Source organism: Carettochelys insculpta, chromosome 19 (genome assembly GCF_033958435.1).
Source record: "Carettochelys insculpta isolate YL-2023 chromosome 19, ASM3395843v1, whole genome shotgun sequence".
NCBI classification, from domain to species: domain Eukaryota; kingdom Metazoa; phylum Chordata; order Testudines; family Carettochelyidae; genus Carettochelys; species Carettochelys insculpta.
The window spans coordinates 26677169-26697661 of record NC_134155.1 but is presented as its reverse complement, the minus strand read 5'-3'; the positions used below and the strand labels follow the sequence as shown (position 1 = coordinate 26697661).

Sequence of the window (20493 nt, the reverse complement as noted above, 5' to 3'; positions counted from 1 at the left end):
AGGGATCTGGCTCATCAGAGAACTATTCTCGACTCCCTTCTGCCCCTCTACTCTCTGATTTGCTCACCCTGATATTTTTCTTTTCTGATTTGTCCATCTTGATTACTATTTTTGGTTCTCTCGGTCTTAAATATTGAGTCTGTTCTGGTATGGCTATGATCTGATGAAGTGGGTCTGTCCCACGAAAGCTCACCTAATAAATTATTTTGTTAGTCTTTAAAGTATTACTTGACTGCTTGTTTTATTCACTCTAAAATGTTTTCTGATGTCAGTTTTCTAAGATAACTAGACCTTCACTTTGTGCATCATGCTCAGTTGTGAAAAGGACTGGAGTGCTCATCAGGAATTAGAATCATAGGGCTGGAAGGGACCTCAGGAGGTCATCTAGTCCAGCCCCCTGCTTCAAGCAGGACCAACCCCAACTAAGTCATCCCAGCCAGGACCTTGTCAAGCCGGGACTTAAAAACCTTGAGGGATGGAGAATTCACCACCACTCTAGGCAACACATTCCAGCACTTCACCACCCTCCTGGTAAAGTAGGTTTTTCTAACATCCAACCTACACCTCTCCCCATGTAACTTGAGACCACTGCTCCTTGCTGTGTTGTGTGACACCACTGAGAACAGTTTACCATCCTTTTTAGAGCTCCCCTTCAGTAAGCTGAAGGCTGCTATTAAATCACCCCTCAAGTCTTCTCTTCTGTAAACTAAATAAGCCCAAATCCCTCAGCTTCTCCTTGCAAGTCACACACTCCAGCCCCTTAATCATTTTTGTTGCCCTCCGCTGAACCTGCTCCAGCACATTAATTGGACTCTTCTAAAGTAAACAACAAAAACTGAGAACTGCAGAAAAGCTGAGGGATACCTCAGTTTCCATCAGCTCTGGTCATGTCTCAGCCAACTCTACCACCTCTGACGGTTTCAGCATAACAGACAAAAGCTTTCCTCTCCTTTGTAAAAGCAGATAAGCAATGTTGACAAGAGATCAAAATACATAAAAATGAAGCATCAAGTAGCTCCTGCTCTTTCACAAGGACAAAAACCTTTGTGATTCCAATGGGAGCAGACCTAGCCAATAGGGAGTGCTTTTGAAAGAAATCAGCCAAAGGAAACCTGTCCCCATGAAATGCCATGTATGGAAACTACACGGTGCTCCTCTGTTCCACATTTGCACCACAATGGACCTTTTTAAGACACCAGAATAGCTCCTTTGACCAGATGTTTGCAGTGCTCGCACTTCACTGCCTCCGAGGAGGGAGAGTCTGGTATTGCAGCTTCTCTCCAGATCTTCTTAGCCTTCTGCATAACATCTTCGCTTCTGTTACCGTAAACAGTCACTCACTTTTGTAACTGTTGCTCTTTGACACGTTGCGCTCATCTATTCAAGTTAGGTGTATATGTGCCACATGCACAGCTGTGATCCATTGGGTTGGCTGGGGAGCCCAGTATAGCACTTTATATATAACTCTGCCCCTCTGACTGCCCTTCAGTTCCTTCTTGCCAGCTACTCCAACAGTGGGGAACGAGTTTGGATACCAAACAGATAATGAACACCACATCTGGAAGCACAACAGTTACAATGGCAAGCAATGTTTCTGCTTCAAGAGCTTGCTCATATCTATTCAAAGTAAGTGATTCTCAAGCCTTGCCCACAGGAAAGGTCAGAATCTACACGTGGCTGATTCAAGAACAGCAGCCCTGAAAGCCACGTCACCTCTGGATTGCTGGACAATACCATAGTGAGTTGTGAAAGTATGCACAGATGACCAAGTTGCAGCACAGCAGATTTCCTGGAGAAGAACATAAGCCAGGAATGCAGCTGAAGAAGCCTAAGCCCATGCAGAATGCGTCGTGATAGCTGGCAGAGTAACTTTGGCAAGTTCATAGCGTGTGTATGCAGGACATAATCCGGGGGCGGGGAGAAAAAAAAAGTGCTGCGACGTAACTGGTAACCCCTTCATATGCTCTACAATTACCACAAGGAGCTGCAAGGATTTGCGGAAGGACTTAGTCCTGTTGATGCAAAAGGCAAGCAACCTGCCTCACATCTAGAATGTGCAGTCTCTGCTCTTGGGAAAAGCTATGAGGTTTAGGATAGAAAACAGAAAAGAAAATGTCCTATCCAGTGTGAAAGCTGGAAACCATGTTAGGGAGGAATCCTGGATAAGGTTAAAGCTGAACCTTGTCCTTATGGAAAACAGTGTATGGGGGCTTAGACAAGAGGGCTCTGAGCTCAGACACCTGTCTGGTACAGGGGATTGGCCACCATGAAGGCTACTTTCCAGCAAAGGTAAAGCAGTGGACACATGGCCAAAGGTTCAAAGGGGGGCAGGACGCATAAGCATCCACAAGACATGGATAAGGTCCCAAGCTGGAACTGAACTACATGCCAATGGGCGAAGACAGTCCAAACCCTTGAGAAAATGCTCAACAGGGAACTTGCACACTGAACAGCAGCCTTTCCCAGGACAGAAGGCTGAGATAGCTGCTAAGAGAACCTTGAGCAAGGAGGAGGCCAGGCTTTGCTGTTTTAGGAAAAGCAGTGTAGTCCAGCATCCAAGAAACAGAAGTAAACAGTAACCGAGAGGAAGCCGTGCTTGTCTATACACTATCAAAACAAAAAGCAGTCAAGTGGCACTTTAAAGACTAGCAAAAGAGTTTATTAGGTGAGCTTTCGTGGGACAGACCCACTTCTTCAGACCATAGCCAGACCAGAACAGACTCAATATTTAAGGCACAGAGAACAAAAAACAGTAAGCAAGGAGGACAAATCAGAAAAAGATAATCAAGGTGAGCAAATCAGAGAGTGGAAGGGTGGGGGGTGGAAGGTCAAGAATTAGATTGAGCCAAGTAATTCTTGACCTTCCACCCCCCACCCTTCCACTCTCTGATTTGCTCACCTTGATTATCTTTTTCTGATTTGTCCTCCTTGCTTACTGTTTTTTGTTCTCTGTGCCTTAAATATTGAGTCTGTTCTGGTCTGGCTATGGTCTGAAGAAGTGGGTCTGTCCCACGAAAGCTCACCTAATAAACTCTTTTGCTAGTCTTTAAAGTGCTACTTGACTGCTTTTTGTTTTGACAGAAGTAAACAGCAGCGTGAGGCCATTCTGAAGACACCAGGAGGAGGAGAATTTCCATTTAGCCAGGTGTATCATCTGGTGGATGGCTTTCAGCTACTGAGGACATGGCGCATCTCTTCTGATCACACCTGCTTGACAGGATGCAACCACAAAGCTGCCATGCCATGAAAGTAAAGGGACCAAACATCTGGGCAGTGGAGATGACCGTGGAGATCTGGAAGCAGGGAAAGCAGAATAAGAGATAGTGCCGAGAGCTCCATCGGTGTGGGGTAGGAATGCTGGCAGGCCCAAGCTTGGGTTATGAGCATAACGGTCGCCCAGCCCCTCTGGATCAGGGGAAAGAGGGGGGAAAAGCAGAGTAGACCCAAGAGCCACAAAACCAGGAACACACCTGTCAGAGTTCCCAGACTGAGGCCCCTGAAGGAACAAAACCACGTGCATTTGCAGTTGTCCCAGGTCACAAAGAGGTCCAGCTTTGGAAAGCCCCATTTTCAAAAACAGAATGGAGTGACCATTTGTAAGTAAAGAGCTGGCAACGGAGGCAGTCCACCAACTGGTTTTGGACCCCCAGGAGACATGATGCCTCCAGGTGGACAGAGTAAACCATAAACTTGTCAAACAGACAGCTTCCCAGCAGAGCACAAAAAATGTGCATCCCCTGATGGTTGACGTAGTAAACCGGCGTCATGTTGTCTGTTAGAACCATCAGCGGCAGGACTGGCAGAAGCTGCAGAGTTGTAGCAGGAAGGTGAGGCATGTGAGGTGAACTGTCCAAAGCTTGCCTACATTGATACGTGGAAACAGTTCTTCCCTAGACCACATCACCTAAGTGGAGAGCTTTCCCAAATGAACCCCACAGCCCAAAGCAGATATGCTTGTTACTTGAGACATGGAGAGACATGGTAGGGTGCAGGTCATGTGAAGCAACACTGACCAGCATGTTCCGGGGGTGTAGCTGCCAGCAGAGTGTCAGAAACATGTTACGGCAACGAAGGGTCCTGTGGCACCTTACAGACTAACAGAAAAGTTTTGAGCATGAGCTTTAATGAGCACAGACTCACTTCATCAGATGCTGTGGCACCAAGCCACCCATGTCCATACTGGCCTGGTTAGAGCAACACAACTGAAGGGGGTGAAGGCAAAGTCTGGCAAATGGGACCATGTACATGCTGGCCACCGTGTGCCCCAGCATGCAGACATGTCTGCACTGTGGGGGACTGGCAACACAGATAGGGGGTGTTGGAGCTGGGCGAGAGCCTGGAAATAGTGATCGTAAAGAAATACCCTTGTTATGACGGCATTGAGAACTGCCCCAATAAACTCTATGCACCGAGTTGGGATCAAGGACTTTTCCAGATTGAGCTTAAGTCCCAACCTGACCGGTCTCCCTGGTGAAAGCAACCTGAGCCTCCACCAGGCAGAACAAACTGCCCTGCAGGAGCCTATCATCAAAAGCAGGAGTAAACCTGAGTGCCACTGGGCTGATGGAAGGCTGTCACCACTGTCTTAACTTTAGTAAACGCCCTAGGGGCCCTGGAGACTCGAAATGGGAGGGCCGTAAATTGAAGGCACAAGTGACTCACTGTACATCGAAGGTAACGCAGAGTAAGAAGGCTGGATTGCAACATGGAAATAAAGCACCCTTTAAATAGAGGGAAGCATACCAGTCTCCTGGATCCAGGGCGGGAATGATGGTGCTTAGGAAAACCATGCAAAGTTTGGGGGAGACAATAAAACTTGTTGAACTCTGTGTGGTCCAGGATAGGCAAGAGGCCACCTTGTGCCTCTGGGACTAGAAATTTCAGGAGAACCACACTTGGCCCCTGTATTAAGAGGGGATCTCTTCTACCACTCCCACAGCCAGGAGTGACCAAGCCTCCACGAGGTGGAGCTGCTCATGAGAGGGGTCTCTGAAGAGGGATAGGAAGGAGAGGGAAAACAGAAGGGGATGCCATAACCCACAGTGACCATCTGGAGGACCAAATGGTCTGACATAATAGCTGACCAGGCCAGAAAAAACTGGGAAAGCTGGTTGAGGACAGACAGGAGGATCCTTAGGCGCACCATCAAAATGATTGATTGTGCCTTGAGAAAAACAGACTGGCCTTTGTGAGCCTTAGATAGACGGCAAGAAGGTTTTTGTTGGGAACAGCGAGGTTTCCACCAAAAGTAACCAAAGCAGCTCTTAGGTTGGAAGGACTGCACGGGGGGCTGCAGCTTAAAAGGCTTCTGATGTGTTACCATAGTATTCATTCCCAAGGACTTCAAAGTGTTCTGGGAATCCTTGAAGCTTGGGAGGCAGGATTTGGTCTGTTCTGCAAACATCCTGACTCCATCAAAGTATAGGGTCCTGAATAATTTGTTGGACCACAGGGACAAGGCCAGAAAGCTGAAACCAGGCAACTCGGCACATGGCAACCCTCAAAGCAATGACCTGGTCAGCAGCATCTCTAGAGAGAGTCTTGGATGCACAGATGGAAGACTCCTTTATGGTCCTGCACAAGGGCAGTGAATTCATTTCAAGATTCTTAACGCAAGTCCTGGAACTTTAGAAGGGAAGCCCACAAGTTATAGTTATAACGACTGAGGATGGCCAGTTGGTTAGGCACTCTGAGAAGCAGGCTCCCCAGTGGAGTAATCTTTCCTACCCAACAAATCTGGGTGCTAAGCATCCTTAGATTTGGGTACTGGAGCCTGGTGGTCCTGTGTGTCCTTTTCACTAATAAAATCCACCATCAGGGAGCAAGGGGGAGGGTGGGCAAACTGGTATTCACACACTTTGACAGGGAGAAAGTATTTATGCTCCACCCTTCGAGCAGACGGAAGGATAGACACAGGAATCTGCCATATGGTTTTGGCAGAGGACAAGATGGTTTTATTAACGGGCATGGCAACCTGTGAAGGACCCTCCAGAGCCACTTCTATAGGGAGGCCGAGGCCGAGAGGCACTCAGTAGAGGAGGTCTTGGCAGGCCACTGCGGGGAGGGCCTGAAACAGAGGTACCCGGAACTGCCTCGGGGGAACAGCTAGAGGAGGCCAACAGAGTTGCCACTTCAGCCAAGTCCCCAGACTGCTCAGGAGGCAGGGAGTAAGAAGCTGCCACAGGAAGGGGATGACATAGCGGCTGCAGGCACATGAGTTACCGAGCATTGAGGCTGGCAAGTGGGCATGACATCCTGCACCTTGTGGTATGTCCAGGGTGACCAAAGCTGCCACTGGAACAGCCACTGGGGAACTCCTGCATCCCTGGGAAAGCAAGGGTCTGACACAAGGTTGAGTGTTCAGAGACGACTAAAGCCTTGTGAAGAAAAGATGAGACTGGCCACAGAAGTGCCAAGGTAGCAGGTACCTCAGGAGCAGGGTGGTGATATACTGAACTAAGTGGAGATCCTGAGTGCCCATGAGACTGGTATGGGGACCAAGGCCAACATGGAGAAAGAGAAGTTACTCACTTCATACAGTAATGATGGTTCTTCAAGATGTGTTCCCCCCACGGGTGCTCCATGGTAGGTGCTGGGCTCAACTAGCAGGACAGCACAGGGGCACTTCTTAGCAGCACGTATCATTCACATCATCAGGGTAGCCCATGAACCCCTACTTTCTCCTCACTTACTTCATTGACTCCTATGTCTACTGCACCGAGTACAGGGGAAGAGGGTGGGACTTGGAGCACCCACGGGGCAACATCTCAGTAGGCATCCTTCAGTCTGCATAGACTATGGATCGTGCCCTTTAAAGTTTCAATTGAGGACTTCATTTACAGCATCTACTGTGACTACAAAGACCCACACTAGAGTGACAGTCCTTGCTGCATCTCTTGCAGATGTAGTGGGTGTCTGGCAAGTCCTTATTGTGCTTTCTGGGCGCTCGCTTCTTCTCTGCTAGCTGTCTGATCTTCATCTCACCCTTCTGAAGGCCCTTGTGTAACCCCTGCCTCCATCTGCTGCGGTCGTCTGCTAGTTCTTCCCAGTTGTCCAGCTCGATGTCTACCTCTCTGAGGTCTCTCTTGCAGACATCTTTGTAGCGCAACTGGGGGTGTCCGGGAGGTATTTTGCCAGAGGCTAGCTCACCATACAGGATGTCTTTTGGAATCCTTCCATCATTCATCCTGTGGACGTGGCCAAGCCAGCAGAGTCGACGCTGCCTGACGATGGTGTGCATGGTTGGGATTCCAGCTTGCTCGAGGACGGCAGTGTTGGTCACTCTGTCCTTCCATGATATTCCAAGGATGCGCCTGAGGCAGCGCAAGTGGAAGACGTTCAGCCTCTTTTCCTGGCGGGCATACAGGGTCCAAGTCTCGCTGCCATAAAAGGAGGGTGCTGAGGATTCAGGCTCTGTAGACTTGCATTTTGGTGTGAGTGTACAGCTTGTTGTTATTCCACACTCTCTTGCTGAGTCTGGACAGAGTTGTGGCTGCTTTTCCGATCCTGCTATTTAGCTCAGTGTCCAGCGACAGGGTGTCAGTGATGGTGGACCCGAGGTACACGAACTCATGGACGACCTCTAACGTATAGTTGTCAATGCTGATTGATGGGGATTCAGCAACATCCTGACCGAGTACGTTCGTCTTCTTTAGGCTGACGGTAAGCCCAAAGTCCTTGCACGCTTTGGAGAACTGATTCAGCAGTTTTTGCAGCTGGTCTTCTGTGTGAGACACTACAGCAGCATCGTCTGCGAACAGCATGTCTCTGATGAGGACTTCTCGCACCTCAGACTTAGCTTTCAGCCTTGCAAGGTTAAACAGTTTCCCATCAGATCTTGTGTGCAGCAAGATGCCCTCTGTTGAAGATCCAAAGGCATGCTTCAGGAGGAGTGCAAAGAAGATCCCGAACAATGTCGGAGCAAGCACGCATCCTTGTTTGACGCCGCTCCCGATTCTGAAAGCATCTGATAATGCGCCGTCATATTGGATGGTTCCTCTCATGTCTTCGTGGAACGACTGGATCATCTTGAGTAACCGTGGAGGACAGCCGATCTTGTGAAGCAGTTTGAACAGACTATCCCTGCTGACCAAGTCAAAAGCCTTGGTCAAGTCGATGAAGGCTATGTAGAGTGACTCTGTCTGCTCCGTGCACTTCTCCTGCAGCTGCCTTAGAGAGAAGACCATGTCAACGGTAGACCTCTCTGCACGGAATCCGCACTGCGATTCGGGGTACACCCTCTCAGCAATCTTCTGGAGTCTGCCAAGGATGATGGGAGCAAACAGTTCACCAGTGACACTTAGGAGGGAGAGTCCACGGTAGTTGTTGCAGTCGCTTCTGTCTCCTTTGTTCTTATACAACGTTACAATGTTAGCATCGCGCATATCCTGTGGAACCTCACCCTCTTTCCAGCACAGGCACAGTAGCTCATGTAGGGGTTCCAGGAGTGTGTCCGCGGCACATCTGATTACCTCTGGTGGTATACCATCCTGACCAGGGGCCTTTCCTGCTGCAATGCTGTCGATGGCTCTCTTCAGTTCATCCACAGTCGGTTCTTGATCCAGTTCATCCATTACTGGTAGGAGCTCGACGGCATTGAGGGCTGCGTCAACCACAACGTTCTCGCGTGAGTACAGCTTGGAGTAGTGCTCGACCCAGCGCTCCATCTGTTGGCTTTGTCAGCGATGACTTCACCAGATTTGGATTTCAGAGGTTCCATCTTGTTCTGGGTGGGTCCTAATGCATTCTTCATACCCTCGTACATTCCTCTGAGATTACCAAAGTCGGCACAGGTCTGGATGCTGCTGCATAGCTGGAGCCAGTGGTTGTTGGCACAGCGCCTGGCTGTCTGCTGTACTGCTCTTCTGGCCTCTCTAAGCGCTTGCTGGGTACTCTGGCTCGGTGAGCGTTTGTACTCCAGGAGTGCAGCGCGCTTCTTTTCAATGACTGGAATCATCTCATCAGAGTTAGCTTCGAACCAGTCGTTCGTGTTTCTAGCTCTTCTTCCAAACACCGACAAGGCCGTGTTGTAAACTGTATCCCACAGATGTCGCCATTTGGATGTCGCATCGGTGCCCCCAGGGCCGCTGCGCAGATTTTCCTGGAGGGTCTCTCTGAACTTTTCAGCTTTCTCCGAGTTTGCCGTCTTTCTAGCATCAATGCGGGGCCTTCCAGCAGGTTTAGAGCGGTACAGCTTCTTGGGTCTCAGCCTGAGCTTGGGGCAAACTAGCGAGTGATCTGTATCACAGTCAGCACTATGATAGCTGCGTGTCAGAAGGACGTTTTTGAGGTTATTACGCCTAGTGATGACCACATCTAGTTGATGCCAGTGCTTCGAGCGTGGGGGTCTCCACGACACTCTGTGCTGTGGCTTCATTCGGAAGAATGTGTTTGTGATGCACAGATTGTGGTACGTGCACAGTTCAAGGAGATGCTGTCCACTGTCATTCATTTTTCCCACACCAAAGTGTCCTAAGCAGGAAGGCCATGAGGCCCAATCAGCTCCAACTCTTGCATTGAAGCCACCCAAGATGTACAGTTGTTCACGAGCAGGTATTTCTGCTACAGCAGCGCTAAGCACATCATAGAACTTGTCTTTTACTTCTGGTGTGGCGTACAGGGTTGGAGCATAAGCGCTGATCAGGTGGACAGGACTGGCGCAAGTTTGAAGCGTGATCCGAAGAAGTCTTTCTGATCCGCCCATGACTAAATCCATCATTTGTAGAAGGGTGTTTCTGACAGCAAAGCCAACACCATGCTCTCTGGGTTCTTCTTGGGCTTTACCCTGCCAGAAAAAGGGGTAGTCCTTTTCCTTTAGAGATCCCGAATCTGCGAGTCGCGTCTCTTGCAGTGCAGCGATATCAACTCTGAGCCTCTTCAGTTCCTCGTTGATGACAGCGGTCTTGCGGGTGTCACTGATGGCCTGAAGATCTTCTGTCAAGCCGGTCAGCATGGTCCGCACATTCCAGCAAGCAAGCTTAAGTTGTTGATGTTCACATCTCAAAGAACCATCATTACTGCATGAAGTAACGTCTTTCTTCTTTGAGTGCTGTCCCCATGGATGCTCTACAGTAGAGGACTGTAGAGCAGTACTCCCATTAGTTGAATGGTGGGTTTTGGTTTGGAGCATCTACTGTGAACAGTCACAGAGATAGCTGGGTTAGTCTGTATTCTATCAAAAGAAAACTGCAGTCATGTAGCACTTTAAAGACTAACAGAATTTATTAGGTGATGAGCTTTCATGGGACAGACCCACTTCTTCAGATATAGCGATACCAGAACAAATGTATGAAAGCCCAGAGATCCAGAATTGTTATCAAGGTTGACAAATCAGAAGAGCAGAAGGGTGGCAGGAGGGGGGTGTGGGGTGGGGAAGTTAAGAGTTAGATAAAACAAATTATGTAAAAAAAAAAGAGTCCTTATCGTAGCCAGGTAATTGCTGTCCCAGTTCAAACCATGTGTTAATGTGTCGAATTTGAATATAAATGACAGTTCTGAGCATTCCCTCTGTTTACAGTTATTAAAGTTCCTTTTCAGTAAAGCACAGACTTTCAGGTCATTAACAGAATGGCCCACTCCATTAAAGTGCTGGATGACAGGTTTGTGTGGTTGGAGTTTTTTGATGTCTGTTTGATGTCTTTGAACAGTGCTGCTTTAGCTACTACCAACTCTGTCTGTCTGAGATTGTATCAAATATGGTGCCACAAAGTTGTGGCCAGAGGACCATGTGGATGCATGACATATGTCCTGTAAGAGCACTCTCCTGACATCCAAAGTGTAGTTTGGCCTCCACATGGAAAGCATGCAGTTTAGGTTAGAAGGTAGATAGGACTATATGATATGGAATTGAGAGCACACTTTCGGTAGAAAGGCAGGATGGGGTCTTAAACCACTTTGTGTGTGGAAGGTTGTGTATGGTGGAGAGTGGGTCAAAGTAGCCATCTTGCTCACTCTCTGAGCTAATGTTATCGCCATGAGAAACAAATTAGGGAACATGTGTCCATTGAGTCGAATGGTGGTTCCATCAACATATGAAGGATAAGTTCCAAGTCCCAAGCAGGAGGTACAGGTTTGCAAGGAGGCATAATGTTTTGTAAGCCTTTGCAAAACCTTTTTACAATCAGCTGAGTGAACACCAAGAAGCCTTCTATATGGGCACGGAAGGCTGTAATCGCCATAAGGTGGATTTGGAGTGAAGACAGTGATAGGTGTGTCTTTTAGGTAAAGAATGTAGTCAAGAATCATATGCAGAGCAGCTTTTGTGGTTTGTATGCCCCTTTCAGAGCACCAGAATGAGAAGTGAAAGGTATTACCACTTGCACAGGTAATTTTTGTGTTGTTTCTCATGTGCCCTGCAACAGCACCTCTCTCATTTGTTGGGAGTAGTGGTGTGCATGCTCTGGGATCCACAGAGAAAACAGGTCATCAGATGGAGAGTATGTGGTCTGGAATGAAGCATGGAACTGTTGTTGTGGGACAGGAGGTCCAGATGGCTGGGAAGCAAGTAAGGGTGATGAGATAGGTGAAAGAGGAAAGGAAACCAAATTTGTCTGGATCATGCCAGAGCAATAAGGATAATGTAATGACTGATGGCAGAACAAGGAGCAATGGTCTGAAGTTACAGAGTGGGAGGTGTAGGTTGAATACCAGGAAAAATTATTTTACCAGGAGAGTGGTGAAGCACAGGAATGTGTTACCTAGAAAAGGGGTGGAATCTCCATCACTAGAGGCTTAAGTCCTGGCTTGGATGATTTACTTACAGTTGATTCTCTAGACAGGGGGCCAGACTCAGTGACCTCCTGAGGTCCCTTCCAGCCCTTGGATTCTAGGAGTCCATAATTCGTGGTCTGTCTAGATTCTCCTGAGGACTCTGGCAGTCAGGGTGGAAAGGCATACAGGAGGTGAGTATTCCAGGAGAGGAGAAAGGCATCCTGTAGAGATTAGTGGCCTTTGCCTGCTCTTGAGCAGTACTAGCTGCATTTGGAGTTCTCCAGTGTTGCAAAGAGATCTATGGCTGGATGGCCCCACATCTGGAAGATGTTGGGTCACTTCATGATGGAGCTCTCATTCATGGTCCAGGGAGAAATGGTGACTTAGAGAGTCTGCGAGTGTGTTGCTCACACCCAGCTATGATGCTGTGAGGATAATGTTGTGACCAATACACCAGTTCCACAGTTTTATGGCCTCTGTGAAAAAGGGATTGTGACCAGGCCCCTCCCTGTCGACGGATATGGAACATTGCCATGGTATGGTCTGTGAGGATCCAGATGGTCTTGCTTTGAACGTGCAGCAGGAAATGCTGGCAAGCACATAATTTGAGAAGGTTGATGTGTAACCTCTCTTCATCCCTGGTCCATCGACCTTGGACGAGATGTTGTCAATGTGGTCCCCAGACAAGAAGCTGAAGAAGGGGCACAAACAGTTCATCACCAGGACTGGTGTGCCAGGCAGATGAATCTGTGCTGGAACACTGTCAGGATGATTGGTGCCCCATGATGACACAATGCCAGACCTTGGTGCGGTGGGCAGAGAGCGTCAAAGATCCAGACGCTGAGCCAGAGACGCCTGCCACAGAACCCTTGAACATCAGCACTTGTGTGTGGAACAGGATGGGATATGCCGCCTTAAGTCACACCAGGACTCAGAGCAAAACTGGGACTCCAAGCGGTCAGGTGCCAGAGCAGGAACAGGCAGACCCATTAAGGCAGGCGTGGTCTCGGAGAGGTGCCAAGGGGCAAAGTCCTCAGTCTGTGCTGTGGACCGCAGCATTTTGCTAAGGCCCTGCACTGCCTGGTAGGTGTCTGGTGTGGAAGAGGGATTGACTAGCTCTGATTCTTCTCCTGGACACTTCAAGAGGATCAGGCTCAGTACTCATGATACTGAGGCATCGGAGCTTAGGGTGCCACCCGTGTGAGAACATTCTTTGGCAGCATAGATGACTTGGGGTTTGAAGGCCATGCTGGAGAGCGAAAGTGGCACTAGACAGGAGGCTTTTGTGACCACCAGTGTTGGGAGGAGTCTTTTTTCAAAGCTGGCCAGGGTTGAAAGACTGCATACTGCGCACTGAAGAACCCATGAGGGTTCTCGGCTTGGGAGGCTAGAGAACAAATTCCACAAGGAGCAGGCAAAGTCAAAAGTCAAGTGACTTAAGGGTCCAAGGGTTAAAAGCCTTGCAAATGCATCGCTTGTCAGCCTGGTGAGCATCTCCCAAACAAAGAGAGGAGTTGCAGGGGTCGCTTGTTGGCATGGACTTCAAGCAGAAGCTGTACTGCTTGAAGTCTTAGCATGTTCTCATTCACCAGTCCCTGAAACCAAAACCTTTTTCTACCCAGTGAATTCTAACCCTAACTAACTAACAACCAACAATCAACAGCTAAAAGAGAACTATTTACAAAACAAAACTTGTGGTGGTAATCAGCCAGAGTTCCAATATCCATCAGTGTTAAAAAGGAACTGAGAGGTGGTTGGGTCAGCAAGGTCATATGTTGATTGTCTCACTTACACCACTCCAGAGGGCTCTAGAGGCAACTCAACAGGTAGTAGCTATGGTAAAACTTTCCAGCAGCTTTGCATGTGGTGTACACGCACCTACCAATAGCTATGAGCAAGCACTCTTCTCTGCTGTAGGCAGATGCAGCCCATCTGCCCAGCTGTTTAGTCAAACCGTATGCAATCCTCAAGCCCGCAAACTATTAATCTTTCAATCCATCAGCCACTCCTGCTTTCATTCCCTGGCATAGCACCTATTCAACTCCATTCTCACTTCCCAGGACACCTCTATGTTTCTCAGTTCCATGCCTGTAAGTTAAAAGATGAAGAACAACTGGCACCAGCTCTACTAGCCCCTCCAAATGGGTGTATAATTTTCCTTACAGTTTTCTAAAAACATTCCCTAACAAGCTCACTTATTTGAAGATCAGCCCATAGAACTCAGAACAGTGCAGCGTTCACACAGGAACCAGAAAGCTAAACACACCGACCAGTTTAAAGTATGAACACAAGAACAGTCACACTGGGTCAGACCAAAGATCCATCTAGCCCAGTATGCTATGCTCTGACAGAGGCCAAAGCCTGATGCCTCAGAAGGTGTGAGCACAACAGGTAGTCACCAAAGCAATCGCCTTCCTGACATCCATTTCCAACCTCTGACAGACAGGCTAGGGACACCATTCCTACCCATCCTGGCTAATATCCTTTGATGGACTGAACCTCCATGAATTTATCTAGCTCTTTTCTGAGCCCTGTTAAAGTCTTGGTCTTCACAACCTCTTCTAGCAAAGAGTTCCACAGGTGTACTATATGCTGTGTGAAGAAAAACTTCCTTTTATTACTTTTAAACCTGTTACCCATTAATTTCATTTGGTGACCCCTAGATCTTTTGTTATGGGAACAAGTAAATAATTTTTCCTTATGCATTTTCCACACCAGTCATGATTTCATATAGTTCTGTCATATCCTGCCCTTTAGTCTCATTTTCTAAGCTGAAAAGCCCCAGCTTTTAAACTTTCATATGGCACCCATTCCAAACCCCGAATCATTTTTGTTGCCTTTTTCTGAATCTTTTCCAATGCCAATATATATGGATCCTGTATGATTTTTATTGACACCACCATTTGAGACTGCATGAGGCAATTTGATTATACCCCACAATGCCAATTTGATTATACATAGAAACTGACATGGGGCAGGAAGAGAGAAGGTGCTGGGCTTCATACCAAGATGGAGTAAGACCAAAGAGCAGCTATTTAAAAGAAAAGAGATCCTAAAGTGCCCAATAATACCTTAGCTTCTTCTGCCATTTTTCTTTCTTCATCTACCTCCTCCACCTTGGCAACAGAGTCCTCTCCTTGATGCTTCCGCCTCTTCTGCTTAGGGGCCATGAAACCTTGTAGGAACTTCTTAATGACACTGGCCTGAAGGGCAATCACACATTCCCCAAAATCCTTAAGGCTCTCCAGGGAAGATACCTGTTGGGAACACCACAAAGCCATGTCATATGACAATGCACCCTAACCAACCAACTTCCCAAGCAAGCTAGTCCTGCAAGTATAGACCAGTGATGCTCAGACTCCTGAGCCACAAGTGGCTCTTTAATGTGTTTCCTGTGGCTCTTTGCAGCACAGGACATTAAAAAACACAGATTGGATTATAACCTACACTGGTTAACGATGCAATGAGACTGCTTTTACTATGTTAACCAATTGAAGTTGATAAAAGAATACCTGGTCAGTCATTTTGCTGTGAGAATGTATAGACTAAACATTTCCCTGTCACACTGTTTAAATATGAATACATGGTAGTACAGTAAATGGAAATGAATTTACATAACAGTGGCACTTTTAGGTAATAAATCTATATATTACTGATTTAGAGACTCAATCACTACCACAATGTCTCAGGCCAAGGCCTGCCCCCAACTTAGTTATGGCATCAGGACACTCTGTCACCACCAGACAATAGGTCATAGATTCATAGCTCATGATTAGGTTTGAAATCTAAGCTCTGCGTGCCGATTGGCTGAGCAGTAGTCAGAGGGAAGGGCTCTCAGGAAGGCCAGACCTTTTTAAACCTTCCCGGCAAGCGACCAGGGAGCTTGCAACCGGGCACTTGCAAACAGGGTGGTTGCTAACAGGAGGGAGTTTTGAGAAGGGAGTTTACAGGGGGAGCTTAGAGGGAGCTAGTTACTTCTACAGGGGTAAGGGGCGGCAAGATGGTTACAGCTGTGGCGTTCCCAACTGCTGGCTGGAGCTGAGGGACCCGCCGCCCCCAGGGTGCAGCGTGGGCAGCGGGACGCAAGTGGGCTTGGGGAAGTGTGGGGGGTGAGACCGAGGGGTGTTGGTGGTGGGTGTGTAGTTTGGGGGGGTGTGGTATGGCTGTGCGGATGGCAGCACCCACGGAGGCTGGTGGTGGCACGCCTGGCTCAGACTGCCTGGGCTTCCAGTCCCAGTCCTCCAATCCCTGCATGTGCGTCCCGCAGCAGCACCATGGGGCTCCGGGGGCAGCCACAGCCAGAAGAAGAGTTGGTAGCTTTGGCAGGGACCCAGGGCGCGGCTGGGCCGCGAGATCGGCACCTTCCTGGAGGACATGGGGCTGCAGCAGTGCATGGCCAGGTGCAGAGAGGCCCGGGGAAGGGGGACCTGGGGGCGATGAGAACTGATAGGGGGCAGGGTGATGAGGTGGGGGGACATGGGAGTGGATGGGGGACAAGGGGGTGGGGGCGGGATCTGGGGGTGATGGTAGCTGATGGGAGGCAGAGGGGTGGGGAGGATGGTCCTGGGGAGGGGAGAAAGTTGTCAGGCCACGGGGAGATCTGGGGACACATGGTGCCACGGAGGTGCAAGAGGTAGTGGGATCGTTACCCACATTCTCCATGCCCCACTGCCTTGTGGGTTATCCTGGGAAGGAGCAAGGCTAAGGGAGTAAACCCTGACAGCAAATCCAGAGGGGAGTCGTAAGGCGGTTCAGTCCTAAGCTGAGCTGGTGCCAGACGTAGAGGTTATCCTCTCCTTTGGACTACATCAGTAAAGCCGAGAGGGGAACACTGGCATCTGGGCAGCCCAGGGTCCCAAAAATTGCCCAGGGCTCATGCCTGGAGAGGTACTCCAGCATTGCTTAACAGTGTTGAACCAACACGGGACGTAACAGATACTGGTTATAAGCTCTTGCTCGACTGGCATAGAGAACGAGCGCCAGGGGTTGCCTTCGACGGTGGGAGAGATAGTTGCATCTCACTGGACAGTCACCGCCCACCTTAAGCTGGGCAGCCCCCAGCCAGAAGGGTACTGTCCTGCCACAGTTCACCTGCCTCACTGGGTGCGTGAGGCTTAAGGTTCCCAAACCTGACAAGTGACTGAAATTTGAGCACCAGGCAAACCAATAAGAAAATCAACAAGAAAAGGAAACCATCAAAGTTTTAAGCTTGCTTGCTGGAATGTGCGGACCATGCTGACCGGTTTGACTGAAGATCTTCAGAACATCAGCGACACCTGAAAGACCGCTGTCATCAATGAGGAACTGAAGAGGCTCCAAGTTGACATTGCTGTTCTGCAAGAGACACGACTCGCAGATTCGGGATCTCTAAAGGAAAAAGACTACACCTTTTTCTGGCAGGGTAAAGCCCAAGAAGAACCCAGGGAGCATGGTGTTGGCTTCGCCATCAGAAACACACTTCTACAAAATGGTGGAATTAGTCATGGGCAGATCAGAAAGACTCCTTCAGGTCATACTTCACACTTGCAGCAGTCCTGTCCACCTGATCAGCGCTTACGCTCCAACCCTGTACGCCACACCGGAAGTAAAAGACAAGTTCTATGATATGCTTACTGCTGCCATAGCGCAAATAACTGCTCGCAAACAACTGTACATTTTGGATGACGTCAATGCAAGAGTTGGAGCCAATCGTGACTCATGGCCTTCCTGCTTAGGCCACTTCAGTGTGGGAAAAATGAATGAAAATGGACAGCGTCTTCTCGAACTTTGCACGTACGACAATCTGTGCATCACAAACACATTTTTCCAAACAAAGCCACAGCACAGAATGTCATGGAGACACCCACGCTCGAAACACTGGCATCAATTAGATGTGGTCATCACTAGACATGATAACCTCAAAAACGTCCTTCTGACACACAGCTATCATAGTGCCGACTGCAATACAGATAGCTCGCTAGTTTGCTCCAAACTCAAGGTGATTCCCAAGAAGCTGTACCACTCTAAACCAAGTGGAAGGCCCCGCATTGATGCCAGAAAGACGGCAAACTCAGAGAGACCCGAAAAGTTCAGAGACACCCCTCGAGGAGAATCTGCGCAGCAGCCCTGGGCGTGCCGATCTGACATCCAGATGGCAGCATCTGAGGGATACAATTTATAACATGGCCTTGTTGGTGTTTGGAAGAAGAGCCAGAAACACAAATGACTGGTTCAAAGCTAACTCCGATGAGATGATTCCAGTCATTGAAAAGAAGCGCGCTGCACTCCTGGAGTACAAACGCTCGCCAAGCCAGAGTACCCTGCAAGCACTCAGAGCAGCCAGAAGAACAGTACAGCAGATGGCCAGGTGCTGTGCCAACAACTACTGGCTTGAGCTATGCAGCAGCATCCAGACCAGTGCTGACTTTGGTAATGTCAGGTCAATGTACGAGGGCATCAAGAAGGCATTAGGACCCACCCAGAACAAGATGGTACCTCTGAAATCCAAATCTGGTGAAGTCACCGCTGACAAAGCCAAACAGATGGAGCGCTGGGTCGAGCACTACTCCGAGCTGTACTCACGCGAGAACATTGTGGTTGATACAGCCCTCAATGTCATCGAGCTCCTACCAGTAATGAACGAACTGGACCAGGAACCGACTGTGGATGAACTGAAGAAAGCCATCGACAGCATTGCAGTAGGAAAGGCCCCGGGCCAGGATGGTATACCACCAGAGGTGATCAAGTATGCCACAGACACTCTCCTGGAACCCCTATATGAGCTACTGTGCCTGTGCTGCAGAGAGGAAGAGGTTCCACAGGATATGCACGATGCTAACATTGTAACCTTGTACAAGAGCAAAGGAGACAGAAGCAACTGCCAACAATTACTGTGCAATCTCCCTCCTAAGCATCACTGGTAAACGGTTTGCTTGCATCATCCTCAGCAGACTCCAGAAGATTGCTGAGAGGGTGTATCCCGGATCACAGTGCAGATTCCGCGCAGAGAGATCTACCGTCGACATGGTCTTCCCTCTGAGGCAGCTGCAGGAGACATTGCAGGGAGCAGAGGAAGCCACTCTATATTGCCTTCATCGACCTGACCAAGGCCTTCGACTTGGTCAGCAGGGATGGACTGTTCAAACTCCTCCACTAGATAGGCTGTCCACCACGGCTACTCAAGATTATCCAGTCTTTCCACAAAGACATGAGAGGAACCATCCAATATGACGGCACATTATCCGATGTTTTCAGCATCAGGAGCGGCGTCAAACAAGGATGCGTCCTTGCTCCAACATTGTTCAGGATCTTCTTCGCCCTCCTCCTGAAGCATGCCTTTGGATCTTCAACAGAGGGCATCTTTTTGCACACAAGATCTGATGGGAAACTGTTTAATCTTGCAAGGCTGAAAGCTAAACCCAAGGTGTGGGAAGTCCTCAGATTTGCTGTTCGCAGATGATGCTGCTGTAGTGTCACACACAGAAGACCAGCTTCAGAAACTGCTGGATCTGTTCTCCAATGCATGCAAGGACTTTGGGCTTTCCATCGGCCTAAAGAAGACAAATGTACTTGCTCAGGACTTTGCTGACCCTCCATCAATCAGCATTGACAACTATTCGTTAGAGGTTGTCCACGAGTTCGTTTACCTTGGGTCCACCATCACTGACACCTTGTCATTGGAGTCTGAGCTAAATAGGAGGATTGGAAAAGCAGCCACAACTCTGTCCAGACCCAGCGAGAAAGAGTGTGGAATAACATCAAGTTGTACACCCACACCAAAATGCAAGTCTACAGAGCCTGCATCCTCAGCACCCTCCTTTATGGCAGCGAGTCTAGGAGCCTGTACGCCCCCCAGGAAAAGAGGATGAACGTCTTCCACTTGCGCTGCCTCAGGCGCATCCTTGGAATATTGTGGAAGGACAGAGTGTCCAACACCGCTGTCCTCGAGCAAGCTGGAATCCCAACCATGCACACCCGCCTCAGGCAGCAGCGGCTCCGCTGGCTTGGCCACGTCCACAGGATGAATGATGGAAGGATCCCAAAAGACATCCTGTATGGCGAGCTAGCCTCTGGCAAAAGACCTCCCGGACACCCCCGCTGCGCTACAAAGACGTTTACAAGAGGGACCTCAGGGAGGTAGACATCGAGCCGGACAGTTGGGAGGAGCTAGCAGATGATCGCAGCAGATGGAGGAAGGAACTACACAAGGGCCTTCAGAAGGGTGAGATGAGGATCAGACAGCTAGCAGAGGAGAAGCGAGCCCACAGAAAGCACAGTAAGGACCTGTAAGACACCCATTGTACATGCAACAGATGCAGCAAGGACTGTCACTCTCGTGTGGGCCTTCACAGTCACAGTCGACGCTGCAAATGATGATCCCTAATGGAACTACGAACGGCACAATCCATAGTCTACATAGACTAAAGGATGCTACTGATGGTTGAGTTCCTTCATAATACTGTCAAGAAAAGGAGTCTATGGTAATTAAGCACCAGAGTAGTCATCAAGCAGTTCATTTAGGTACTTCAGCAGTCTAGGTCTCTTGACCAAAAATACTCCATAGCTCTCAAAAGCAAGAGGAGAGAAGTCAGTATTTTTAAAAGTTGTCTATGGACTTTCAGAGGGGTGCTCAGCAGCTGTTTTAGATTCTCTACCAGTATCAGTACGTTGTGGTGAAGTGTCACTACAGGAAGTCTAAAGAACTGAAAACAGACAATTTAGGATCACCCTTCAAGCTTGGAGCAGTTTTCAATTGTTTTTGCCATGCTGCTGTAATATTTTGCCAGAAAACATGCCAGTAGAGAT

At 48.8% G+C, this 20493-nt stretch overlaps 1 protein-coding gene across 2 annotated transcripts in view; it reads right to left on the bottom strand.

Moving 5' to 3' along the window:
- BAZ1B (bromodomain adjacent to zinc finger domain 1B) overlaps positions 1 to 20493 on the bottom strand; it is a 129696-nt gene that overhangs the window by 17368 nt on the left and 91835 nt on the right. For both annotated transcript variants that reach the window (XM_075013622.1, XM_075013623.1), the window contains exon 13: positions 14781 to 14966. In XM_075013622.1, coding sequence (XP_074869723.1) covers positions 14781 to 14966 — 186 coding nt within the window. The remainder of the gene's footprint in view (positions 1 to 14780; positions 14967 to 20493) is intronic.